We start from the raw sequence: 26,115 nt of genomic DNA, 5'->3' as shown, positions 1-26,115 counted from the left end.
TGTAAACCAATAGCATGGAAATTATAACCCCACAAATTCACAAAAGCCTTGCAAAAATCCTGCGGTCTCAGCCCAGAGTGTTGTATGTGGAGTGAAAATAATGGAATGTGAGGGCTAGATGTTTAGTTCAGCATGTGTGTGACTGTTTGATTCTTGTCGCAGCAGATGTGTGCAATGTGTTCTGAGTGTGTTAAGTCCTTTTTGGCTGGCGCCGTTCTTGCGATCCTAATTAAAATCGCGTTCCAGTGACAGGTTTTTAATGAAGCTCTCCTACAGCTCCACTCGTGTTTGTTTGTGTTTCTGAGACTGTGAGGGGAGGGAGGCTTAATAATGAGAGATGGAATTTATTTGCAAAGCATGTGATTAAAATTCTCTTTTTAAAATGCCTTTTTTAAATGAAACGCCATCAAAGTTTGACTCCCTTATATCTCTGTTTGTGCAGGATGGCTCTCTGGGTAATATAGATGACCTGGCACAGGAGTACTCGGAGTACTACAACACATACTTCAGCGACGTCAGCGATCGGATGGAGGAACTACGCAAGCGGCAAGTCTCTCAAGAGCTAGACATGGTAAGTTCAGCCTAAAAGGTTTGCTGCACATTTCAGTCTTAATTGCACACCCGCATTTCTACAGCTGTGGATGTTTGTTTTGTTGAATGACCAACAATTCCATTAAATCTCAGCATCAGTAAATAATTTGTAAGAATTGTTTACATATTTTCAGCATGGATTTAACTCATCTTGCTGTGTTTACTCCCTTAGCATTTGAAACCAGATGAGTTAATCTGGGAGTTAGCTCTGAGAAACATTTTCGCGTTAGGTAGAATTTTTAAAGTTGTGCTCTCAGCCATTTTTATTTCCCTCATTTAAAAAGTTTTACCCTTAAAGAATTTAGTAAGACTTTTGAAATAATGTAAACTCGCATGAGACGAAGACTCCAGTCATATCAGTAGCCCTAACAAAAGCTGTTTGTTGACATGGAGCAGTAACTTCATGGGGGCCGCCATTAGGGTCACATGATCAACTGACTACCATATTGACCAGTGCAACATGATATTCATTAATGGTAATAGTACAAAAGATGATGAAAATAATAACACTGATTATAATGATACAATATTAAAACAAAATAGGATAATAAACATATGCCACAGTTAGACAATGGCAATGTTTAAAAAAAAAGAGAGAGAGAAAGACAGTTGGACACCACAATCAAAAGTGTAACCATGATACAACAATAAACATAAGCTCTACATGTCTTCATGTAAATACTCCCCAGGAAGAACATTTATGGCAGAGAAATAGGATAATAAGGGTTGCCAGACATACGAAAATTTATGGGAACGTCTAATTGAATATTTAATCTTTTCCAAATGTAGGTATAACATCACATCCTGAAGCCAATGCGGTGCTTTAGGTGGGTTAGCATATTTCCAATGTAATAACACCCGTCTACGAGCCAATAAGGATGCAAAAGCAATAATGTTTAGTTGTCTTCGAGTCAGATTTGATTCATCAGTTGGAGCACCAAATATAGCAAATTCAGCATATGGCTTCAGTTGTACGTTACATATTTGAGAGAGTGTATCAAATATGGTTGACCAGTAAACAGTAAGTGTAGGGCACGTCCAAAACATGTGAGTCAGATCAGCTTCTTCAGTGTGACATCTTATACAGGTCTTATCAAAAGTAGGATTGAAAGAAGCAATCCTTACCCTGCTTAGGTGCACATGGTGCAAAACCTTAAACTGTATAAGACTCAGTCGGGCACAAGAGGTACTACCATTCACTCTATGGAGGGCATTGCTCCAGAACTCCTCTGAGAATACTGTTCCAAGCTCTTTTTCCCATTCACTTTTAACTTCCTGTTCCTACACTTTTTAAAGACATGAAAATTGTATATATTCTTGAGATAAAACCTTGTAGATGGATGGGAGCTTCAAACAAAGAGTCTGCAGGAGACTTAGGTGGAATATGTGGAAATGATGGGCTTTGGGCATTCACAAAATGTCGTATCTGAAAATAACGAAATAACGGTCAGCTTGATTAAGATTGAATTTAGAACGCAAATCATTAAAACTAGCAAAAAGACTATCAATATAAAGATCGCCAAATTGAGTGATGCCCTTATCTTGCCATTGTTTAAATGCAGAGTCTAGTTTGGCAGGGAGAAATGCATGATTAGTGCATATTGGGATTTAAGTTTAATCAAAAGAGGAGTAAAGTTATTTTCAAATAGTCCTTTATGTGCAATATTGATGCCCAGATATTTAAACCCAGATCTTGCCAAGCGAAAGGGGAACGCAGAGTCAGGCATTTGCCTGGCGAGTGTGTTAACAGGCATGCATTCACTTTTAGAGAGATTAAATTTATAACCTGAGAAAGTCCCAAAATTGTGCAAGATTTTGGTAATGTCATTGATACATGATGAAGGATTTGAGATGTAAAGAAGCAAGTCATCAGTGTATAATGAAAGCTTATGTTCAACACCCCATCTGTTTATACCATGAAAAGAAGGTGTGGATTTTAATACCAGAGAGAGTGGTTCAATTGCAATTGTAAGCTGAAGGGAGCTTAATGGGCACCCCTGCCGTGTGCCCCTTGATAAAGAAAAAATTTTGGATCGGCGTTTATTAGTAACCACTGAAGCAACTGGGGAAGTATACAGAAGACGGGTCCACTCTATAAATCTGGGGCCGAATCCAAACTTATTCATAGCAAAAAAAAGGTAGTCCCATTCCACACGATCAAATGCCTTTTCGGCATCTAGCGAAACTACAATTTGAGGGGTGTCCTGGGATTGGGGAGTGTAAAGAACATTCAAAAGACGACGAATGTTAGAGAAGATGTGCCGACCTTTTATAAAGCTAGTCTGATTAGCTGAAATGATACTACTGACCAAGGGAGACTCGAATAGCCAGTAATTTGGCTAAGATTTTGACGTCTGCATTTAACAAAGAAATTGGTCGATATGAGCTACATTGTGTTGGGTCTTTCTCTGGCTTCAATAGAAGTGTAATCAGTGCTTCGGTAAGGGACTTTGGTAAAGTTCCTTGGGACAAAGAATATTCAAACATATCAAGCAAGAGTGGGGACAATTTAGTAGAAAACTTCTTATAGAATTCGATCGGACAGCCATCAGGCCCCGGGGCCTTGCCGCTTTGCAACGCTGATATGGCCGCAGATATTTCTTGTAGCTGGAGGGGATGATCTAAATCTTTTTTATGTTCTGATGAAATAGTGGGGACATTTATGATGTCAAAAATTTAGACTGATCCTTAGGGGTTTCTGATTTATAAAGGCTAGAATAAAAGTTCATAAACGTGTTATTAATTGTAAGGGGATCGATAGTTAAATCCCCAGCATCATTTGTGATTTGAGAAATATGTTGAGCTGATGATCTGGATTTAAGCTGATGGGCTAAAAGTCGGCCAGCCTTATCACCGTGCTCATAGAAAAAAACCTTGTGACCGGAGATTAAACCGTTCTGTGTGATTTGATGAAATTAAATTATATTGGGTTTGAAGATCAATCCTTTCTTTATAAAGTTCTGGTGTAGGAGAAGTGGAGTATTGACTATCAATTTTGGATATCATCCCAATTAGCTGTTGCCTTTTCCTTTCCCTCTCTTTGTACAATCTTTGACAATCTTAATGTACTAAAACATTTTCCGCAGAAGTTCTGTTTATGCTTTCCAAGTTTATATATATACGTATGTGTGTGTGTGTGTGTGTGTGTGTGTGTATATATATATATATATATATATATATATATATATATATATATATATATATATATATATATATATATATATATCATATTATACGCTTGAGTCTGGCCTTAATAAGTAAGGGAATTGAATGCTAAAGGTATTACCACTGTATGGCATGCATGTAATTATTATATTTTAGTCATTTTTTAGTTTCCGTTCCATCTATATTCCAGGGACAGTGAACCACAAGCACAGCTAATCACAAAATTCATTTATTTCTTTCATCACTTGGTGCTACAGAATGGCCATTGTAAACCAATGAGCTAATAGAAGGAAACGCTTGTCTTAAACCATTACAAAATGAAGACAAATGTGTTCACCCCCTGCCCTCTCTCCATACGTGTTTGGATTGTCTGCAGTTCTGTCAGTGCTCTGCATTTCTCGTCTGCATCTCAAAGCGTCTATGTTCTCAGGGATGTAGGGTAGTGGGCCACCCAGGGTTGCTAAGAAACCGTTGGACTCATTATGACATGCAGCTGGGGTTGGCACAGCCCAGTGAGGGGATTTTGAGAAAAAGAAAGAAAACATTCTGAAAGTCATGCTCAGCTGTGGTACTGGCCTCAGACAGGAACCAGTCATTCTCAAGGTTTGGAGAACATTAGGTACGCTATTGTGCTGAATTATGTCGATGAATTTTCTCTCAAAATTCTGGAATGAATGATCCAGAATTCCACTGCACACTGTGTCCAGAATTACCATACCGAAACACTATTACTTATTTGGAATTAGCATTCCCTTACTGCAAAACATCCCAAAACAACCTATTATTTAAATTAAATAGTTTTGAAATCACAATGAACACATTGCATACCCAGATAAACGTTACTGAGAAACCAAAACTCAAAGCATATGCAGAGATAATAATGCAGTTCATAGATTCTTGTCCGTGGAATACGCCACTTCCGGTACTTTGCTGGTTAATCAACACAGGCAAATTGCAATCAGGGATTTTTTTTAAATGAAGTACTTGAATTTAATCGAGGAATTGTGACAGCCCTAATTTATTTATTTATATTATACTGGTTAAAGGAAAAAGAAATGTAAAAGTTCAAATATGTACTACTAGTTGTGTTCCACTGAAAAAAATAACATGGGTTTGAAATTATTTTTGAACAATGACAGAATTATCATTTTTAGGTGAACTCTTCCTTTATACATTATTTTCACTGTTTTATCAATCTTCTTGTCTAATCCAGTATCCGGCTCCACACCCTGTCCTGTGTAAATCTTTCTAAAGCTAAAGCTGGTTAATACATGGCTGAGCGCAGCACAAAACCTGGCTGTATCATCCCACCTAAATCAGCACTGTGGGATACGGCTGTGTTTATTTAGTAATCATGATTCATGCCTCTTCAGTGCTAGTGTTCTTTCAGTGTGGGTTTCATGAATATGATTCATCTATTATTAAATTGCTGCTATTAAAGTTTATCTTTACTTTAATACCATATCTCTGCCCCTGTAATTAGCACAAACTTAAGATAGCCACCAACAAAGGCTCAAGATAAAGCTCATGTGGTGGGAATCTGATCTCACTATGAATAGAGTTCAAAAATAGGTCTCCACATTCGGGATGCATCAAAGGATGTTGCGATAAATCCCGAGCAGAGGGTGTTTTCTGTCAAAGGAGGCTTTAGTCTGAGGCTAATGGGGCCAGAGGAAGTGTCAAGTGGGCCAAGTAGGTCATCGCTTTATGTATTTAGTGTTGCTGGTCTTGTGCCATTCTCGGCGGTATCGTGGAAAGGAAATGGGGACATTGGAGTAACTGCTGGCTGGTGGGAGATTCGGTTAATGGGAAGAGGGATGATATGGATAATGGTGGGAATTTTCTGGGAGATGTTTTGGATTCCATGTGCAAGAAAAACATGTTTGTTTTGGGGCTCTACTGTTTTGTTTAGTAATGCGGATAATTTTGGAAACTGTCATCTACTTAATATCATGTCCTTCCAAACCTTTTCTTTTCATATTTACACAACTCCTAGCCTACCATGACACTATGACTGGGCTAAATCCATTGGGAAAAAATAAAAGTTGTGAAAAAGAAAGGGTGGACTCAATGTTCAAGCAGAGTGGCTGCTATCCAGTCTGGGGGCAGTAACAGGTGATAATCCTCTTCCTGATTGGTATAGGCTATGTTAATTGCTTGATATTTCAGCTTTGCCTTGAGAGACGTAAGTCTTGAGTCTTGAGTCTTGCCTTGAGTTTACGTGACCATAATTTTTTGACGCTTCAAAAAGTTGAAATGCTATTACTGCCTGTTGTTGTCTTTCAGTCTCTTCTCTGTTCTCTCTGGTTCTTTTTCTTCTTCCTCATATCCTCTCACTAATTTCCATAAACACTGTCACCCAACTAACCTCTCTCCCAAAGGCACGTAACCTTGTATTAGAGGTCAAGCTGGCGATGGGCCCTCGCTTTCTCCCCTAAACCCAAAAGAGGTGAAAGGTCACTGGTTTTAACCAGAGGCAACACTGAAGACTATTGTGAGTGAGGCACGAATGTTGTGGTCTATTCATACTTAGACGGAATGAATCTCTGAGCACATGCAGGAATCCACAGTGAAGGACTTGTATCCTGAACAGCATCAAATGAGGCCCATGGTTTTCCCTTCACTGCCAGCCTCTTCCTTTCTGACAGAGGTGAAGTCCGTGTGCTATTTGAAGCTGTCTGTTACTTTCTCTTCTCTGTTTCTATTCTCTGGTTTAGTCTGAGGCATTCTCAAATGCCCTAGACATTCCCAAGTTCGATTCTGAGGTTTGATATCTGTTTCATTTCCTCATATCTCAACAGAGCTGACAAGGCTAATTTGGCTTCCACATTTGCTCAGTACTCTTCCTCTCTATCTCGCTCTGCTTTTATAAGAGCTACCCTGATGACAATGAGTTAAGAAAACATCCTCTACTGAATGTGTTGAATGGATAAACCCCCATTTTACATAGAACAAACTAACCATGCTGCTATTTCGCCATCTTTCTTTTTAGCCGTTCCTACAGAGACACTATCCTTTATTTAATTTGCCAGACAGAGAGTCTCTATTAGCCACACAACTAAGCTGTGGAAAGCAGTGTGTGTTATTGGGTCTTAACTTGAGCATCAGTTGTGAAGGTGGAATAATAACAGAAAACATCAGGCTCAGTGTTTCTCTTGGTAGATTTAAACATAGACAACATTAACCATTAATATGATTAATGATTAAATTGTCAATTGTTCATGTCAGTTATGGCATAATCTTTATACATCTGTACCTTAAAAAGTCATGCAACAGTTAAGTTACCCTTTGTATAATGTAGTTAGCTACACTAACAGCAAATATCAATAAGTTCCTAATTATACTGAAGCTATCAGATCTTTAACATTTAATTATAATTATTAATTAATGTATTCATATTTTATGTACAAATATTATTTATATAATAATTTATATATACACTATTTTTCAAAAGTTTGAGATCAGTACCTTTTTCAAAAAAAAAATCAAATCAAAAGTGAAAGTAAAGACTTGTACATTGTTACATTTCTATTTCAAATAAATGCTGTTCTTTAACTTTCTATTCATAAAAGAATCCTGAAATGGTCATGGTTTTCACAAAAAAAAAAATATTAAGCAGTACAACTGTTTTCAGCATTGATAAGAAATCTTTCTTGAGCATCAAATCAGCATATTAGAATGATTTCTGAAGGATCATGTGACACTGAAGACTGGAGTAATGGCTGCTGAATATTTAGATAGATAATATAAATTATATAATATATAATTAAATAAAAATATAAAAGATAGATAATATAAAATATTACATAAATGATTAATAGTATTCAAAATATTGCAGTTTACTGAAATAGCTGTGGTAAGCATAAGAGACTTTTGAACTGTGTGTGTGTGTACACTACTGTTCAAAAGTTTGGGATCGTTAAGATTTTTATTTTTATTATATATATATATATATATATATATATATATATATATATATATATATATATATATATATATATATATATATATATATATATATATATATATATATATATATATATATATATATATATATATATATATATATATATATGTGTGTATATATATATATATATGTGTGTATATATATATGTGTGTGTATATATATATATGTGTGTGTATATATATATATATATATATATATATATATATATATATATATATATATATATATATATATATAATATTAGGGCTGCACGATTTGGGGAAAATGTCATATTTGATTATTGAGGTCAATATTGGTTGGTTCTCAATGAAAATACACACACAGATTACTGATAAAGCTGAAATGTGTATTTCTCAACTCAAACTAGCAACAACAACAAACAAATGCACAGAGTTTTCAAATTAAAATGAAATTAAATAACATCTTTGTATTACTGCAAACTTGTTATAATCCCATTTAAGATATTTGTTTCTTTACTAATCTGTAGTGGTTCAACGGATCACAAAACTCACGGTTCGGATCACATCACGGTTATGACGTCACGGATCAGAGCATAAACTACTAGCCTAAATAATACATTATTAAAGGCAAGTGAACAGACAAATACTGTACACCAATTACAACAAGCATAGATAAATACAACATGAAGTTACAAATAAAGTATAAGGTCTAACTGTAGTATTAATTTTCATGCACAGAAATGTAATAATTAAATGTAAAATGACACTGTTCATTGTATAAATTCAATATAGATTAATCTTTCTTAAAGCTGTGTTTTGTTGTTTGATTTACATGACAGACAACAGCAGGTATTTATAGGTTGCTGTCACTTTAAGAGTAAGACATGCACGCACACATCAGATAGATACACGTCCGAATTCTCACCTCATTCAATTAAGACATAACTGAATGTGTTCACATGAATACTTGCTGAGAGGGGTATTTTGACTGACATAATGCATGTATGTGACCATCCAAGTGCATTGAGGACGCGAAAGAGAAATCAATTTGGAGTTCGCGAGCTATAACGCGCCTCTCTCTCTCTCGCTCTCTCGCTCTCTCTCTGTGCGCGCGAGCCTTGTATGTATGTGCGTCATGTGCGCACCGATAACAGCGCTGCGTGCGATACCGAATTAAATCCTCTTTTGCCTCTTCTAGCGCTGGAATGGTTTTATATCTATTTAATGTGTAAACTATCAAGACAAAACATGTTCAAATGATATCCTTTCACTCTATTGCAGTTAAACTTTCAATTGATCCACGAATCACATGCGTCCCGAACCGTGGGCCTTGGTCCGTACGGATTAACCACTACTAATCTGGGTTTATAATCTTATAGCCAAAGTATCGCCATATAACAGAGGTAGCATTTTTTCTTGCCACCAGTTCAGTGACAGTTTGCTCCGCATCCATCTTTACCCGTTCTCTGCGCTGCACACTGGAAAAAGTCATGACATGACCGTGTGCGCCACACATGCCACTGCCTAAACTGAAACTTACTGGTCTTCTTTTTATTAGCGGTGTATAAAATGGACAAACAGCTCTCAGATAATGGGTTGTTGTGTCCACACATGTATTTATTTAATTTATTTATTAACTTATTATTATTATTATTATTTTATTTCATAAAATCGCAGCATTTTGCGTCATATAATCGCACAAGCTTGACATCGCGATTGCGATTGCGATATGATTAATCGTGCAGCTCTAATATATATATATATATATATATATATATATATATATATATATATATATATATATATATATATATATATATATATATATATATATATATATATATATATATATATATATATATATATAAAATGAATGAATGAATGAATGAATGTGCTAACTCATTTGGTCAACAATCTCATTACTACTGCAGGTTACTCCACAACATGCAAGTGGCTTGAGGTTGATAAGGTTTGGGGGAGTTCTGCTTCAACAAGTTAATTGCGTAATTGTTCTTTAGACTCATTTCAGTCAAGACTCTGACACACCCTTTGTTTTAATGATTTTTAGCTCTTCTGTCCCTCTCTTTCTCAGGCTCAGACTTGCTGTGGTTTACTCAAAGGCATATTGTGGCATTTTTATTTAATTCCTGTTGGTCTGAAAGTAGGTCATGTTATGGAAGTGAACCTTTGTTTGAGGTGTAGCCCATATTCACGCACACCGGCAGGTGATGTGTAAAGATATGGAGCTCAAAATTGCCCAATTCTTTCTTGTCACAGACTACACTAACCTGTTTTAAAAGTGTTTACTTAAGCATGAGAAACAGCTTTTTTTCCTCCCCCTGACTGGTATTTCCAGGTAGAAACCACATAGCTGGAACGCAGGAATAGTGTCCCCACAAAGCTTCACACACTGTGAGTTGTATGTGTGTGTTTTGTTTGTTGTAGCAGTAGGAATGGTTGGTCTGGTTCTACAAGGACACTTTCTCTACCTGCTACTCAACCAAATGTATCTCCTGACTGTGCAAAAGGAGCCAAGGCTTTCCCTATGAGCCGACCACATCCACCAGCACAGTCCTTTTTGCTGCCAGCCTGACTGTGTGTGTCCTGCCCTGCACACAGAGACTCTGTATGAATGTGTGTAAAACACCTCATTAGCCTCCTTTAGTTTATTTCCCCAAATGCTTCTGTGCCAGCCAGCCTGCCACATCTCTGTCTGTATCTATATATCTTTCTCTGACAAATAGCTGTTCCAAAACCCAGTGATCTACCTGCCTGCAAAGGCAACTACCTTATTAATCTGCACGCTGTGCACGTATGACTGTACAATTAATCAAAATAAATATTCATTGTGGTTGTCAAATCGCAAAGGCTGCAATTTAATTAAATAAAAAATGTGCTGCATGTTTCAAAGTGAAGTGTGATAATTTTAATCTTTATCTAGTATAATAATAATAATAATAATAATAATAATTTATAAATTATAATGGAAAAAATTTATAATTAATATAATGTATTATTAATTTTATTATTATTACAATTAAAACATTTATTATTATTTAATAGTTATATTATTGATATTTAATCGCAAACATTTTGGACAAAATGTGCAGCCTTGCAAACAAGCACAGCAAACCTGAAACTTTGCAAATCTTTTTTTTTTTAAATTAATTAATTAATTAACTTTAATAAGCGTTAATTAATGTGTTAACGTATGTGATAATTTTTTTCAATTTAACGCTTTAAAAATATTTAACACAATTAACGCTGCATCCATTCCCATCATAATTTGGCTAGTGTTACATTATATGATCACGCTCTTATTCGCGCAAATGCTTTTAAAGGTTCCCTAGAATTAAAAATTGAATTTATCTTGGCATAGTTAAATAACAAGAGTTCAGTACATGGAAATGACATACAGTGAGTCTCAAACACCATTGTTTCCTCCTCCTTATATAAATCTCATTTGTTTAAAAGTCCTTCGAACAGGCAAATCTCAACATAACACCAACTGTTACGTAACAGTCGGGCTCATTAATATGTATGACCCCAATATTTGCATATGCCAGCTCATGTTCGCGGCATTAGACAAGGGCAGCCAGTATTAACGTCTGGATCTGTGCACAGCTGAATCATCAGACTAGGTAAGCAAGCAAGGACAACAGCGAAAAATGGCAGATGGAGCAATAATAACTGACATGATCCATGATATCATGATATTTTTAGTGATATTTGTAAATTGTCGTTCTAAATGTTTCGTTAGCATGTTGCTAATGTACTGTTAAATGTGGTTAAAGTTACCATTGTTTCTTACTGTATTCACGGAGACAAGAGCCGTTGCCATTTTCATTATTAAACACTGGCAGTCTGTATAATTCATAAACACAACTTCATTCTTTATAAATCTCTCCAACAGTGTGTAATGTTAGCTTTATCCATGGAGCACTGTCAAACTCATTCAGAATCAAATGTCAACATCCAAATAAATACCGTACTTGCGCGATTAGACATGCTGCATGACGAACACTTTGTAAAGATCCATTTTGAGGGTTATATTAGCTGTGTGAACTTTGTTTATGCACTGTTTAAGGCAAGCGCGAGCTCCGTGGGTGGGGAGCGTGAGCATTTAAAGGGGCTGCAGCCTAAATCGGCTCATATTTAATGATGCCCCAAAATAGGCAGTTAAAAAAATTAATAAAAAAAAATCTATGGGGTATTTTGAGCTGAAACTTCACAGACACATACAGGGGACACCTTAGACTTATATTACATCTTTTAAAAAGACGTTCTACGGCACTTTTAAAGAGAGGTAGGAAGGCCACAGGTAAATATGGTATTTATTACAATGGGTTTATGTGAAGATGGTTTTAAGTTCACTTAAATTATTTTTTTTTAAAGATTAATTTTGAAATTGATAGCTTTCAGTTATACTGTAATGTTGAATGTCTATAATTAATGTTTACAAAAATCAATTTCATAGAGACATCAGTACCAGTATTAGTATCCGTGATACTGGCCTTCATTCATAAAAAGATGCCATTAAACAAATATTTAAAATATACTGTCTTTAAGTTGTTTCTACCTTTAATTTGGAGAGTAACTGTGAAATTATTACAATATAAAAATATTAAAATTCCTAAGTTTTTAATTGGCGATTAATTGCAATTAATAAATAAATGTGTGATTAGTGTTGTTTTTTTTTTTTTTTTATCTATTGACAGCACTAGTCTTTATATTACTTCTCTATATTACTTAGTTCCATAACATCTGTAAAGGTCTTGAATGTGATCTGTCAAATTCAGTTTGAGTTTAGGGAGTTGCTGCATTATTATGCTTCATCTCATAACTACATGTGTGTTTTTATGAGAGTTCACTCTGTTAATATGTATATGTGGGTGTATACAGTAGTGACAGTGTGCTGCCTATTAAATCAAATTCATCTTCAGAGTGCATAAGGCCAAATCCAGTCATGCCCAGAAAATCACAGACACACAGTCACTTATCAACAAGCAGCTGCTGTGCCTCACAGTATACTTTATATAGCCAGTCATTAAGTGATGATCTTTTTGCTCTACACTTAAACGTATACCATATATAGTGGTATAAACACATTGAACTAAACTATGTCAAGAGGTACAGTATCTGTCTAGTGTAGATCTGTGCTATTATATGCTGTTGTGAAGGCTGTGAGTGTGTGTTTTTAGTACTGTGTCAGTGAGTGCACACAGACACAGAGCATCTCTTTGTGTGTCATGTTGTGTGGATATGTGTTTTGGATGACACGGGCAGCAGCAGAGTGTACAGATGATTCAGTGTGTGCCAATGCGAGCATGTGCCCAGTGGGTATGGGGCAGTTGGTGATGCCCTGCTGCTGATGATACAGAACACAGACCTGTGTATGTGTATGTGTTTACTTTGGCCAGTGTGTGTTCATGTGGGAATAACTTCAACTTGCCCACTGTGTGTTTGAGTGAGTGAATTCTTCTTTCTTTTCTGGATGAATCCACTTTTACAGCACAACGTCTGATTTACTACTTAGAAGCTTCCGGACTTTACCAACACACCACTGAGAGCTAAAGCAGACGGATGGAGTGGCATAGAGACAAAACACACACAAACAGCCTTCCTGACCTAAAACAGTGCTTCTCTCTGAAGAAAATTCTTCGCTTGCTGGAAAAGAGGCTTGAAGATTACTACTGTGATAACTGAGAGTCTGGGCACAAATTTTCCAAAGTGCTGTCCACCATCCACACACACAGACAGCAAGCCTTAGGCCATGTGTGATCAGATCCAGGTGGTTGTGTTAGAGGGCCTCTTCCATCCAAACACAGTATATCTCTGACAGCATTCTGTCATAATGCTATTTACCGTAATAAACTATATTCACAAACCTTTTCTGATTCTCCTATGCTAATTTTATTTTATATTTATGATTTGATCCTGATATACTGTGTCAAGATTAGTATTTACTAACCAAGGAATCTCCAAATTGAGTACGACGCAGTTCATTTTACAGAAGCCTTGGAGCTGTGAGGATTTTTTTTTTTAACTGCTGATGCACACACTTTCACACAAACACAGATATGTGGAGGTCAGGGCACGAGCAGAAGTCTTGGTTTTGAGAAGTGAGCAATGTGAGCGAGTAAGCAGTGATATAGAGTATGTACTGGAAACACAATAGATTTTCCCTTAGTTCACATCGCCTGCACAGATGGTTTTAGAGTGGCTGAAAAGCTCTACAGTAATTCACTATTGCTAAAAAAAAAAAAAAAAAAGGAAGAGAGGAAAAAAAAGAATGAGTTCAACCTCTGCTTGACAATGCCATTCTACCAGGGCACTTACCAGACCTGTAGCTTCAAAGACTGTGGCCAGTAAAAAAGCAAGCAAACAGCCTGGGGACGGCAAGATTCCTACACAATGAGGTTACATGTGAAGTTCAAGTTTTTCTTGATTTACAGGCTTGTTACCCCTCTAAAAATATTTCAATTTGAACTTAACACAGTTGACATCATACTTTTTTTTTTTTTTTTTTTTTTTTTTTTTTTTTTTTAATCCAAGATGCTTGGTATTTATCTAATTACATATTTTTACAACTGTTTAAATTTAGTTTCATTTGTGTGTGTGTGTGTGTGTGTGTGTGTGTATAAAAGAGAAATAACTCAAATTCAGACCTGATTTTGGAGAACATAAGTGGTCAAAAAAGATCTCAACCAAAAGTTTTCAATTCTGTACCACTTAAAATGATTAGTTCACTTTAAAATTAAAATTACCCCAAGCTTTACTCGCCCTCAAGCCATAAAGTGTATATGACTTTCTTCTTTCTGATGAACTCAATTGGAGTTATGTTAATAAACATCCTGACGCGTCCGAGCTTTATAATGGCAGTGAACGTGACCAACGAGTATGAATCTGAAGAAAGTGCATCCATCCATCATAAACATACTCCACACGGCTCCAGGGGCTTAATAAAGGCCTTCTGAAGAGAAGCGATGCGTTTGTGTAAGAAGAATATCCATATTTAACAAGTTAAGTAAAATATCTAGCTTCTGCCAGACAGCCTTACGTATTCAACTTACTAAAAACACGACGCCAGTTAGGCTTTTTTTTATAAGTTGAATAGGGAAGGCGTAGGACGTAGCATAAGCTTTTTGAACTGCGAGAGGCGTTACACTTTGTTGGAAATGGAAGGCGGTCTGGCGGATATTTTACTTTATAACTTAAATATGGATATTTTTTTCTTACACAAATGCATCGCTTCACTTTAGAAGTGTTCGGCTCCACCCCGAGCCGTGTGGAGTACATTTATGATGGATGGATGCACTTTCTTGAGCTTTAAACTCGGTCCTGTTCACTGCCATTATAAAGCTTGGATGCATCAGGATACTTCGATTGTGTTCATCAGAAAGAAGAAAGTCATATATACCTAGGATGGCTTGAGGGTGAGTAAAGCTTGGGGCAATTTTCATTTTAAAGTGAACTAATCCTTTAAAGTCGGTGCTATAAATATCACTGACTTTGTTAGTTTATTTTATGATCTTATGTCAAATGTATTTATCTAATTACATATCTTTCACAACAATGTACATTTTTTTAACCACAATGTGTTTATTTATTTTGGCATGTATAAAGGGGGAAAAACACTTACACTTAGACCAAATGTAGAGAACAAATGTGACTAAAAAAGATCTTAACAAAAAGATTTCAGTGAACCACATTAAGATGCATATCAGTGCTTTCCAGTCTTCTGATTATTTTTATATTATATTTGTACTATGTTGTTTATATGGCAAGATGTTGATTGACAGGCTTGTTGGTTTGTAACAGGTTTCATGTGTACTGTATTTCCAGTAGGTTTGGCTCATTCCATATGTTGAATTTTTTGCTCTGGTTCGGTGTGCTTCAGGTGATGTGTACATGGGGGCAGAGGGTGTGGTGTTCTTAATGACAAGACGTGCCCCTGACATATGGGCGTGTGACCCTTTATTAGTGGCAGTGTGTGTCTGTGTGTGTTTGTGTGTCCTTGTTCCTAACCCTCCTTTTTTTTGTGTGTTTTCCAGGAAAAGGCAGACACCAGCTTGAACTCTTCAGAGATACGTTCAGACATCCAGGTCAGTCGACCCACAATGCGGTGCATATCTGCTTTCAGACCTTCAAACACCTGCAGTCATCACTATAACTCACAACACAACACTTTCATTCACGACCCCTCAGTGATAAATCAGCCGACTGCATGCTCAAATTACACTGATTTGTTTATCATCAGCGATTAAAGTCAGTGTGTGTGTGTGTGTGTGTGTGTGTGTGTGTGTGTGTGTGTGTGTGTGTAATTGCAGTAATTAACCGCAGTGTTGTCTTTGTATACAGGAATCGTTTGGATTTAGCAGTGAGGTGTCTACTCCAGAGGCTGAGAGAAAGTAAGAAAATTACTCAGTAATGTTTAGTAGCTGGTTGTGGAAACATTTTTACAAATGACCAAAACTAATGAATCAGGCCCATGATAGTTTTTAATATCTAAACCATATGACTTGTATATGACTGCTGACCTCTTAGATATATAATCACACACGTCAGGTCTGCTCTCCACCCCCCATCTACCTCTGAGTGTAAGTGTGTGTGTTTGAATGGGTGTGAATTCCTCCATTTTACTTCTTCACATCTTGGTGCTTCCAGGCTTCCTTCCTTCCGTCTATTGTTCTTAGATGTTTAAGATGAAACTCAGTGATTAGGGAGAGGAAGACAGACCAAAATTCAGACTTAAGTGAGAGACTGTGAGTTTATAGTACACAAGGGTGTTAGTCAAGCTGACTAAATGAACTTTATTTAGCATTATTGCTTAAATGAGCCAAACGTGATACACGTGACATCATCTCTGCCCACACAATTGTATTATCGTCAAAGGTCAGTTTGTTTCATTTAAAATGTTTTAGTCATATAGCGACTCAGAATGTTTAAAGTGTAAAGTTTTTGTGAAAATAAATTGAGGATTTTAAATGTCAGTGCACGAAAAGGCTTGTGTCTCCATGCATCTTTCCTGTTGATGGTTTGTTTCTGTGGGGATGAGCAGTCCACGTGCCATGGCAAAGATTTAAGTCTACCTCCGTCATCCACACTCTCTGGAGAGTAGCAGCATGCTTGGGTGAATGTAAAACATATGGAGCTGACACATCTTTCATCATTTATACGTCTCTGTGGTCCTACACACATGTGGCTGGGTTTCACTGGTACTCTGCTTTGTGATGGTTGACACTAGCTTTAACTGACGAAAGTTCTTGCTCACTCAACATTTAAAGTTGCACTCTTAAAATTGTGTTTAAATGATCTGATTCTGAACTTGGATCAACCAAAAATGAAAATCATAAAGTCAGAATTTTCTCACACACGTGTCGTTTTGTGAAACACAATAGATGATATTTTGAAGTATGTTGGAAACCAAACAACACTGGAGCCCATTGAATTCCATTGTATAAAGAAAAAAAACACTGATACGTTTCTCAAAACAACTTTTATGTTCCACAGAAGAAATTAAGTCATAGTTTTTGAATAGCATGAGGGTGAGTAAATAAACTATCCCTTTAAATGCACGATATTAAAATTTGTCCTTCTATTTTCTAAATGTGCTATAGATCTTATTTTGAACAATTCATCCATGGAATTTTCATTTTTAAAATATCTCTTGAAAAGGGAGAACATTTTTTTTATAATAAAAGTTCCCCCACTTTCGTTTCATCTTGACTAAGTATTCTGCTTCTGCTTTTACGCCTATTTATTCTTTCAGTCTTGGTGTCTAAGCAGAAGCAATATGCTAGATGTTTGTCATATCACAGTTCAAATCATTATCACAATATTTGTAATAATAATAACACTATGTTTTTATGCAGGCCTGTTTTGTATTCTATTCTTCAGAAGAGTTGTCTGTGATATCAGCACTGTGCCATAACCAGCAAAAGAGTCGTTGCCAGATTTCCCAGATTTCCTGTCTGTATGATTAGAAGAAGCCTTGGCCTCCAGAAAGGCTGTTCTAGAACCTGATGACAGTGAGCGAGATGTGTATGTGTTAGTTTAGAGTCTTCCTCCAAATACACTACTGTTCAAAAGTTCAGCAAGACTTTTTTTTTAAAAATAAATTAATACTTTTATTCAGCAAGGATGCATTAAATTAATCAACAGTGACAGTAAAGACATTTGTAATGTTACAAAAGATTTATATTTCAAATAAATGCTGTTCTTTTGAACTACTAGTACTGAAAAAAAGTATTACTGTTTCCATGAAAATATTAGGTAGCATAACTTCTATTCAATATTGATAATTATAAGGAATAATTATAAGGTTTCTGGAGCACCAAATCAGCATATTAGAATGATTTCTGAAGGATCATGTGACACTGAAGACTGGAGTAATGGCTTCTGAAAATTCATCTTTGAATAAATTACAATTTAAAATATTTTTAAATAGAAAACTGTTTTTTTTTTTTTTATTATTGGTAATATTTCATAATATTAAAAATAAATGTAGCCTTGGTGAGCAAAAGTGTTACCAACCCTAAACATTTGAATGTTAGTGTACATCTTTTTAAATTGTTTAAGTATTCAGAATGGCTGTAAGTAGCTTTTAATCTTTTTACTTAATAAGACATAATAAGGTGGTAGAAATTTAACAGAATACAGCGACAGTGTCCGTGTTTTTGTGTGTGTGTGTGTGTGTGGCTTTAAGGAAATCCCTCAAGCTCCATTTACCATGACTTCTAGTGAAGGTCATTTCCTGGACACTTCCTTTGCGATCTTTGTATATGTGTTTTTGTGCTTGATCGTATATGTGTTCTGAACTCCAACGCCAGGTGTAAGGAAGCAAACCAACCAATCGCAGGACACCAGGTGCACCCTGGGATAGAAGTATTTCTTCTTCATCAGCAGTTTGACGATAGGAAAGGGGAAGTCAGCCCACTCCTAGCTCTAAAGATCAGTGAACATGCATCACTGTAGTGATACATCACTGATGAGAACAACATGATGTTCCTCTTAATTTAATAGTGATGACATGTTGGCACAGTAATATGACTGATCTCACAATCTAGAAGGCCATTTTCTGATCATTTCCAATCATGCAAAAACAAAAAAGCTGGCTACGTTCACACCAGCAGAATACAATCCTCAAAGGCATAGTTATTGTCTTTGACTTTGGCTACCTTTTCATACAGACATTATTCAGTCCAAACCTGTTCATTTGAGTCATGTCTGTTAGTAAATACAGTTGTCAATCCCAAACATGCCGCATATGAAATTGAAAGACACCGATGAAGTGTGTGGAGAGAGTAGAGTGAAAATATTCCTGTGAAATTTTCTTCCATCGCATTCTCTGAATAACAATCTCAGCAAGCCAGGGGTTCCGTTGTTTCAGAGATAGTGAACATGACAGTTACTTGCAGTTAAGGAATGCGGCTCAGAGGGCTTATATTCTGCTAGACACACACCAGTAAAGACACAAAGCACTCTGCGAAGAAAAAAGAAAAAAAACTGACAGACTGTAACACGCTTTTATTGTATGCTGGTCACACATCACTCGCACACATACAACTCTCTCAATAGCAGAAATCCTGAATGGAGCCTAATTTACTGAGCTGCTCCTCAATAGGGCCTTTTAGCATGGGATGCAGTTAGCATACAAGCAGGAGACTCCCTTTGGATTCCATGCAGGGTGAATGAGAGGTTAAACAGAGAAAGTTTGTGTTTCCATGGCAGTATAATGATATGATAATTCAGGGAGGCCTTCATCATGCCCTGTGTCACTTGGGTAAAAGAGCAGTGTTGACGTCTTATTTTGGTCAGAGTGCAATGGACGTCCTGAAATATGCAGAAATCTGTTTTCTCAACACAATTACATTTTCACAGTCTTTGTAATGACATGTATTGTCTGACCTGACACTACACACACACTGCCCTCTTGAGTGTATGTAGATACTGATAGCTTTAGCAGTGTGGATGTCATGGATGTGTTTGGGACACATGGACAACAGATGAAAAGCAGACACGCGTGCACCCATGATGATTTAAGCACAAGTGACTGGTAAAAACACTGTCTTCCTGTGGAGAAAACCAGACCAGAGCGCACGAGGTGCACAAAAGTGTGTGTTAGTGTATGCTTATATGACTTGCACTGTTTACTTTAGTGCAGACTAGGTTGAGATTGTTTTCTTAACCCAAGGATGAGCGAGAATCCACTCAGATCAGAAAACCACAACAAATACACTTGCATACTTGCATTCATGTTCTCATCTGCAGAACAAACACATTTGAGACAATGTTTTCTTCTCCCTCTGTGTTTTGGGTTCTGCTGACAGTCGGCTCAGTTCAGATGTTTCTTCTCATTGGTAGTTAACACATGGCCCTGTTTCACGCAACATTTTACAACTAACCGTATGACAAGGTCAACATGATTCATGTCACATGGCTAATGGGAATGTAAACACTGGATATTTTCCAAAATCAGGATTGTATATCCAGTTATTCTATATGAAAAAAAGACTAAATATGGTTTTGATAGACTATAATTTTCCTACTGTTTTTTCTAAGTACAAACATGTTTTCTTATTTAAAGGTGCCATCGAACATTTTTTTACAAGATGTAATATAAGTCTAAGGTGTCCCCTGAATGTGTCTGTGAAGTTTCAGCTCAAAATACCCCATAGATTTTTTTTAAATTAATTTTTTTAACTGCCTATTTTGGGGCATCATTAAATATGAGCCGATTTATGCTGTGCGGCCCCTTTAAATCTCGTGCTCCATGCCCACGGAGCTCGCGCTTGCCTTAAACAGTGCCTAAACAAAGCTTACACAGCTAATATAACCCTCAAATGGATCTTTACAAAGTTTTCTTCATGCATGCGGCATGCATGCGTCAGATTATGTGAGTATTGTATACTGTTATATTGTTTACATGTGATTGACTGAATGAGTTTGAGGCTATGCTCCGTGGCTAACGGCTAATGCTACACTGTTGGAGAGATTTATAAAGAATGAAGTTGTGTTTATGAATTATACAGACTGCAAGTGTTTAAAAATGAAAATAGTGACGGCTCTTGTGTCTGTGAATACAGTAAGAAACGATGGTAACTTTAACCACATTTAACAGTACATTAGCAACATGCTAACAAAACATTTAGAAAGACAATTTACAAATATCACTAAAAATATCATGATACCATGGATCATGTCAGTTATTATTGCTCCATCTGCCATTTTTCGCTGTTGTTATTGCTTGCTTACCTAGTCTGATGATTCAGCTGTGCTGCTCCAGACGTTAATACTGGCTGCCCTTGTCTAATGCCTTTCATAATGTTGGGAACATGGGCTGGCATATGCAAATATTGGGGGCGTACACCCCGACTGTTACGTAACAGTCGGTGTTATGTTGAGATTCGCCTGTTCTTCTGAGGTCTTTTAAACAAATGAGATTTATATAAGAATGAGGAAACAATGGAGTTTGAGACTCACTGTATGTCATTTCCATGTACTGAACTCTTGTTATTAAACTATGCCAAGGTAAATTCAATTTTTCATTCGAGGGCACCTTTAATATACACTACCATTAAAAAGTTTGAAATTATTTCATGTATTTATTTTATTTTTATTGGAAAGAAATTTTTTATTTTAAAATATTTTTCTTTTAATTTAACATTTCTAAGAATTAATTATTAGCTTTTAATGAATTTACGAACCCCCTGCAGTTCCTGCACAAACACCGGTTTGAGAAAGCCTGACATGTTTCACGTTGTTGATAAAGAGTGGAATAACTTTTCTTTCTCTTTGCATTTTTAAATCAATATGCTACAAGATTATTCTATTCAAATCAATGTGATGAGTTAAGTCAAAATCAAAAAGTAATCAGATTATGTTAGCTATAATGTGTAATGTAACAGATTGTTACTAACTATGATTTTCATCATGTAATTTGTATTCAGTAATGGATTACAGTTTAGAAGTAATCTACCCAGCAGTGTCTTGTATTAAAGCATGAATTTGATGTAAACAATAGGTCTATATATTATTCACATTTGTAGCTCATAGGGGACATAATGGATTAGTCCTACAGTTACAGCATGAAATATTTAAACCTATAACATTTTACATAGATAAACATATAACATTTTTATCTTACAATTCTGTCTCTCTTTTTTTTCCACAATTGCAAGTTTACATCACAATTCTGAGGCAAAAAAGTCAGAATTGCCGGATATGAACTTGCAATTCTGCGTAAGAAAGACAATAGGAGTTTATATCTCACAATTTTTCTTCTCAGAATTGTAAGATATAAACTCGGAATTGCTAGAAAATTGCTACTGCCCACAAAAAATGTCATCGCTGTTTGCGAACACCCAAATGGTCTAGGATCTAAATAGACCAAATATGTTCTGTCAGTATCAATATGATATCTGTGGAATCTTAGTGCAGTATGTTTGTTCATTGACTCAATAACAGAGTGCTGGTCTGTGTGTGTTAGATTTTCATTATTTTGGCATTTTCCAAGGGCACTGTGCCCCAGAGGAGCGGAGTGGAAATATAAACAGGCAGTGTCTGTCCTGCGGTGGCTCTTGTTCCCCTTTTCTGCCTCTCACTTTCTGTCTTCCTCGTCTCATTTCGCTGCATCTCAGGAGCGTCTCGTCTGTGCCCTGTGAGCCTCAGGAGCCTGACATGTGCTCTGTGAACAGCACCACACTGCCCTCTGCTGGCTCTAATAATCACTCTACTTTTGTTTTCCATCCTTTGACTGCCTGTCAGTAATACATAAGGGCATATCTGATAATGTTCAGTGATGAGATGTTGAAGTGTTTTATTAATTAACGTCTTAATTCCTTTCTTTTTATGTCTTTTTCATCAGAATTCCTCTGCACAAATCTAGCTCTGAGGATGGATCAGGTTTGTTTCTCATTATGAAAACTATTCTCAACTGCTATTATGATGACCTTTAGGTGGTTTTGGGGATATTTCATTGCAATTAATAATGGATTATGCCAAACTAGAGTGTTCTGGTGACAGGGGTTACAAGGGTAACGCCAAAAGACATTCTGTCTTGTAGATGGGCAGACATATAAATGCTAGATAATAGATGTAGAGTAAAATATTTTTGTAAAGCATTATATTTAGGTATTTCAGAGTTGTACATGTTTGTACAAATATTCATGAGTGTGATGGTCCTGATGGCTTTCTCCTTTCTTCAAATACAGGAAAATGGGACAACAAGAAGAAAAACAAATCCTTCTGGCAAAACTTCCGAAAGTCACAGAAAGGGGTCACAAGGCAAACTTCAAAAGGTAATAAAAACAAACTCACTCCATTTTCTTATGTTTCCTTCCTTCATAACTCTCTATTTCACTCACTTAAGGGACACTGTAAGGGAGAAGAGATGGCCCACTCATATAAATATGAATGAAAGAAATAATAATGCTAAATATATGGCCGCTGTAGTTCTATCTTTCACTTAAAAAGTCAGTACTCTAGAATGAGAGCTAGATTTTGCCTACAAAAATTAATTCATGAATTTATCAGATATTGTTGATTTTGAAATGTTATTAGAAATTGATCTTGACAAACAGATTACCTACATGAGCAATATGATGGTCGCCGAATGAACTGACTATCCCTGGAGGGACTTTCCCTTGTTCTTGTTCCTCACCTTTGACCCCTGACCCTGCAGGAGAGGACATTGGCTATGTGGCCAGTGAGATCACTATGAGTGATGAGGAACGGATCCAGCTGATGATGATGGTGAAAGAGAAGATGATCACAGTGGAGGAGGCGCTGGCACGGGTAAAGGCACCTCATCAACCGCGAAAAATAATGCAAATGAGCTTCCCTTGCTTACATTCGTGTGTACTAACTTTACTCACCCAGACTGATTCCGCCCTGCTCCTTCCTTCCTCCAAAACACACATGCACACACTTACATACACTCACATGCATTTAAATACATGAGCACTGACCCTGCATCTTAGGGCTGCAGTAGATTCCTTAGTGCAAATCATGTTTTGTTTTGTTGAGGTGAAGGAGGGTCTTTGGTGTCTAATTTCTAAAGTAGGTTTAGCTGGGGTTGGTTGGATAGATTTCTTCTGTCCTTTTTCACTTGTTCAGATGTGTTGGGTGAATGTAGGTCTCTTTTTCTTTCTGTCATTTTGTTTTGAGAACATGATAATGATTAATTGTCATCTGATAACGAACCTAATGGACGATTTTAGAATCTGGCTTTCTTCTCTCCACAAGGCTGACATTGATTCCTTTATCCAACTGGGTTTTCTTTAATCTTCAGGAAGTTTTCTTCCTTTGGGCTGGTAGTTGATTTATCTATGTTACATGAGCAGTCTTGAATGATTGGATCTAAAGTTCAAACCAATGCTAAGCCTTTGTGGATAGTTGACATCATACATGCTGGAAGCATGCATGAACATTTGTCTGTCCTTGTGTGTGTTTGTTTGAATGCAAATGTGTGTCTTTATTTATTTTTTTAATTAATGTTGCTTTACTTGTTCTGTGTTCTGTCTTTTTGAAGTATATTTCTGTGTCCAAGGGCGTCATGCACCTATTATTATTTGTATTTTTATTTTATTTTTTTTAAATGAGATTAAGATGGAATAATCTAGTGGTGCAGTGTTTGTTTAGCATGAAAATGGACCCGCGATCAGCCAATGAACATAATGCATTTTCGTTGTATGAAAAAGAGCAGCTTTGACATAGTAACAGTGGGGAAAAATGGAAATTGGAGAGACTTAAGGGTGGGTAGAATCCTTTTTTAACCTAAATTTATAATATTTTAATTATATATATATATATATATATATATATATATTTTATAATAATTGTAATTATTAAAAAAAAACATATTTAATACATTTTATTTTATTTATATGTACTTATGCCTATAAAAACACAACCGTTCAAAAGTTTGGGGTTGGCACAGTTTAATGCTTTTTAAAGCAGTCAAAAATAGAACAGTAAAAACAGTAATGTTGTTAAATGTTATTATAATTTAAATCATTATTTTATATTTAAATATTTTTAAAAAATGTAATTTATTTCTGTGATGGCAAAGCTGAATTTTCAGAAGCCATTACTCCAGTCTTCAGTATCACATGAACCTTTAAAAATCATTTTGATATTTTATGACATTCAGAAATAAAAAAAAATGATGAATGTTGAAATCAGTTTAGCTGCTTAATGTTTTTGTTGAAGCTGCGATACATATTTTTTTGGAATTCATTTATGAATATAAAGTTCAAAAGGAGTAAAAGGATACATTTCTTTAAAAAAAAAAATCTGACCCCAATCTTTTGAATTTTATAAAAATACAAATGATTAATACATTTTTAAAAACTCTGTTTGAATGGACATGACGCTTTTATCTGTGCCTGTGTTTTGTGTTTGTGTGTGTGTATACATGCTTGTGTGGGCTATTCTCAGACTGTATTTCTGTAACAGATAGGGTGTGTGAATGTGAGGGCGAGGGGGGCGGCTCTCTTTGACATCTTGTTCTCCATAGTTAAAGGAATATGAAAGGAACAGACAGTTGAGCAGCAGTACAGACACAGCAGAGTGGACTGATGGATCCAGTCCCACTGTTAACGTCTCCTCCGCCTGCAATGTAAGTACTATACCCAACCACCCAGACTGTAGACCTGAGTGTATGTAGGGGTGGGTGTGTTACAACATAACCTCATTCAGTCACATCAAAGTTTATTTTCCCCTGCAGTAAGTGTTAGTAATGTCTCTCACTGTACTGACTATATCTTGGTGTGTGTAGGGAGGTAAATCTCTGCAGAGTAGTGACATTGTGGATTATAAACTCAGGCAGTGGCAGTCCTTACGTCAACCCAATTCATCCCCTTTTCTGCTATAACCACACTGAACGCACACTTTCATTTGTTGGAAACTTTAGGACGTATAAAGCTTAGGATGCTTTGTAGTCATCATAACTTAAAGGTGCACTCAATTTTTTGTGTATGCTGATCTGATCTGGCAAATACGGTAGTCATTATGGATTTATATCGATACATAGTGATGTGAATGTAGTAATGTTAATGTAGTATCACACAAAGTTTTTAGTTATTGATTTTACTGTTGAAATATTTTACCTGCCATTTTATCAGCCATGAGTATTATCAGGCTGGTCATGTGATCTTAACATGATGACCAACTCTAATTTAAAATGAAACTTTTAAATGTAAAAATTGTCCAAATCTGATATGACTGGAGTTTCATGTACATAATTTTTTTTCATGTACACATTTTTTTATTGTAGAGGTAACAGTTCTTAAATTAGGAGAACTTACTGAGTGCACCTTTAATGATAAATTATAAACCAGTGAATCAACCAACAAATTATCTGAAAAGCTGATATGTCATGCGTGTTTATAAGGAGAAGCTGATGTTGTAATGGCACAGTTGTAATGA

At 36.1% G+C, this 26,115-nt stretch overlaps 1 protein-coding gene across 13 annotated transcripts in view; it reads left to right on the top strand.

Annotated features, from left to right (window-relative positions):
- sash1a (SAM and SH3 domain containing 1a) overlaps positions 1-26,115 on the top strand; it is a 271,761-nt gene that overhangs the window by 227,614 nt on the left and 18,032 nt on the right. For 12 of the 13 annotated variants that reach the window (XM_048206887.1, XM_048206884.1, XM_048206888.1 and 9 more), the window contains 7 exons: positions 443-571; positions 15,738-15,788; positions 16,045-16,094; positions 22,553-22,590; positions 22,899-22,985; positions 23,369-23,481; positions 25,205-25,306. In XM_048206887.1, coding sequence (XP_048062844.1) covers positions 443-571; positions 15,738-15,788; positions 16,045-16,094; positions 22,553-22,590; positions 22,899-22,985; positions 23,369-23,481; positions 25,205-25,306 — 570 coding nt within the window. The remainder of the gene's footprint in view (positions 1-442; positions 572-15,737; positions 15,789-16,044; positions 16,095-22,552; positions 22,591-22,898; positions 22,986-23,368; positions 23,482-25,204; positions 25,307-26,115) is intronic. The other variant, XM_048206889.1, reaches the window with a different exon arrangement.

This window comes from Megalobrama amblycephala, linkage group LG11 (genome assembly GCF_018812025.1).
Source record: "Megalobrama amblycephala isolate DHTTF-2021 linkage group LG11, ASM1881202v1, whole genome shotgun sequence".
Lineage (NCBI taxonomy): Eukaryota > Metazoa > Chordata > Actinopteri > Cypriniformes > Xenocyprididae > Megalobrama > Megalobrama amblycephala.
Note: the sequence above shows the minus strand (reverse complement) of the source record. Positions and strands in the feature narration are given on the sequence as shown.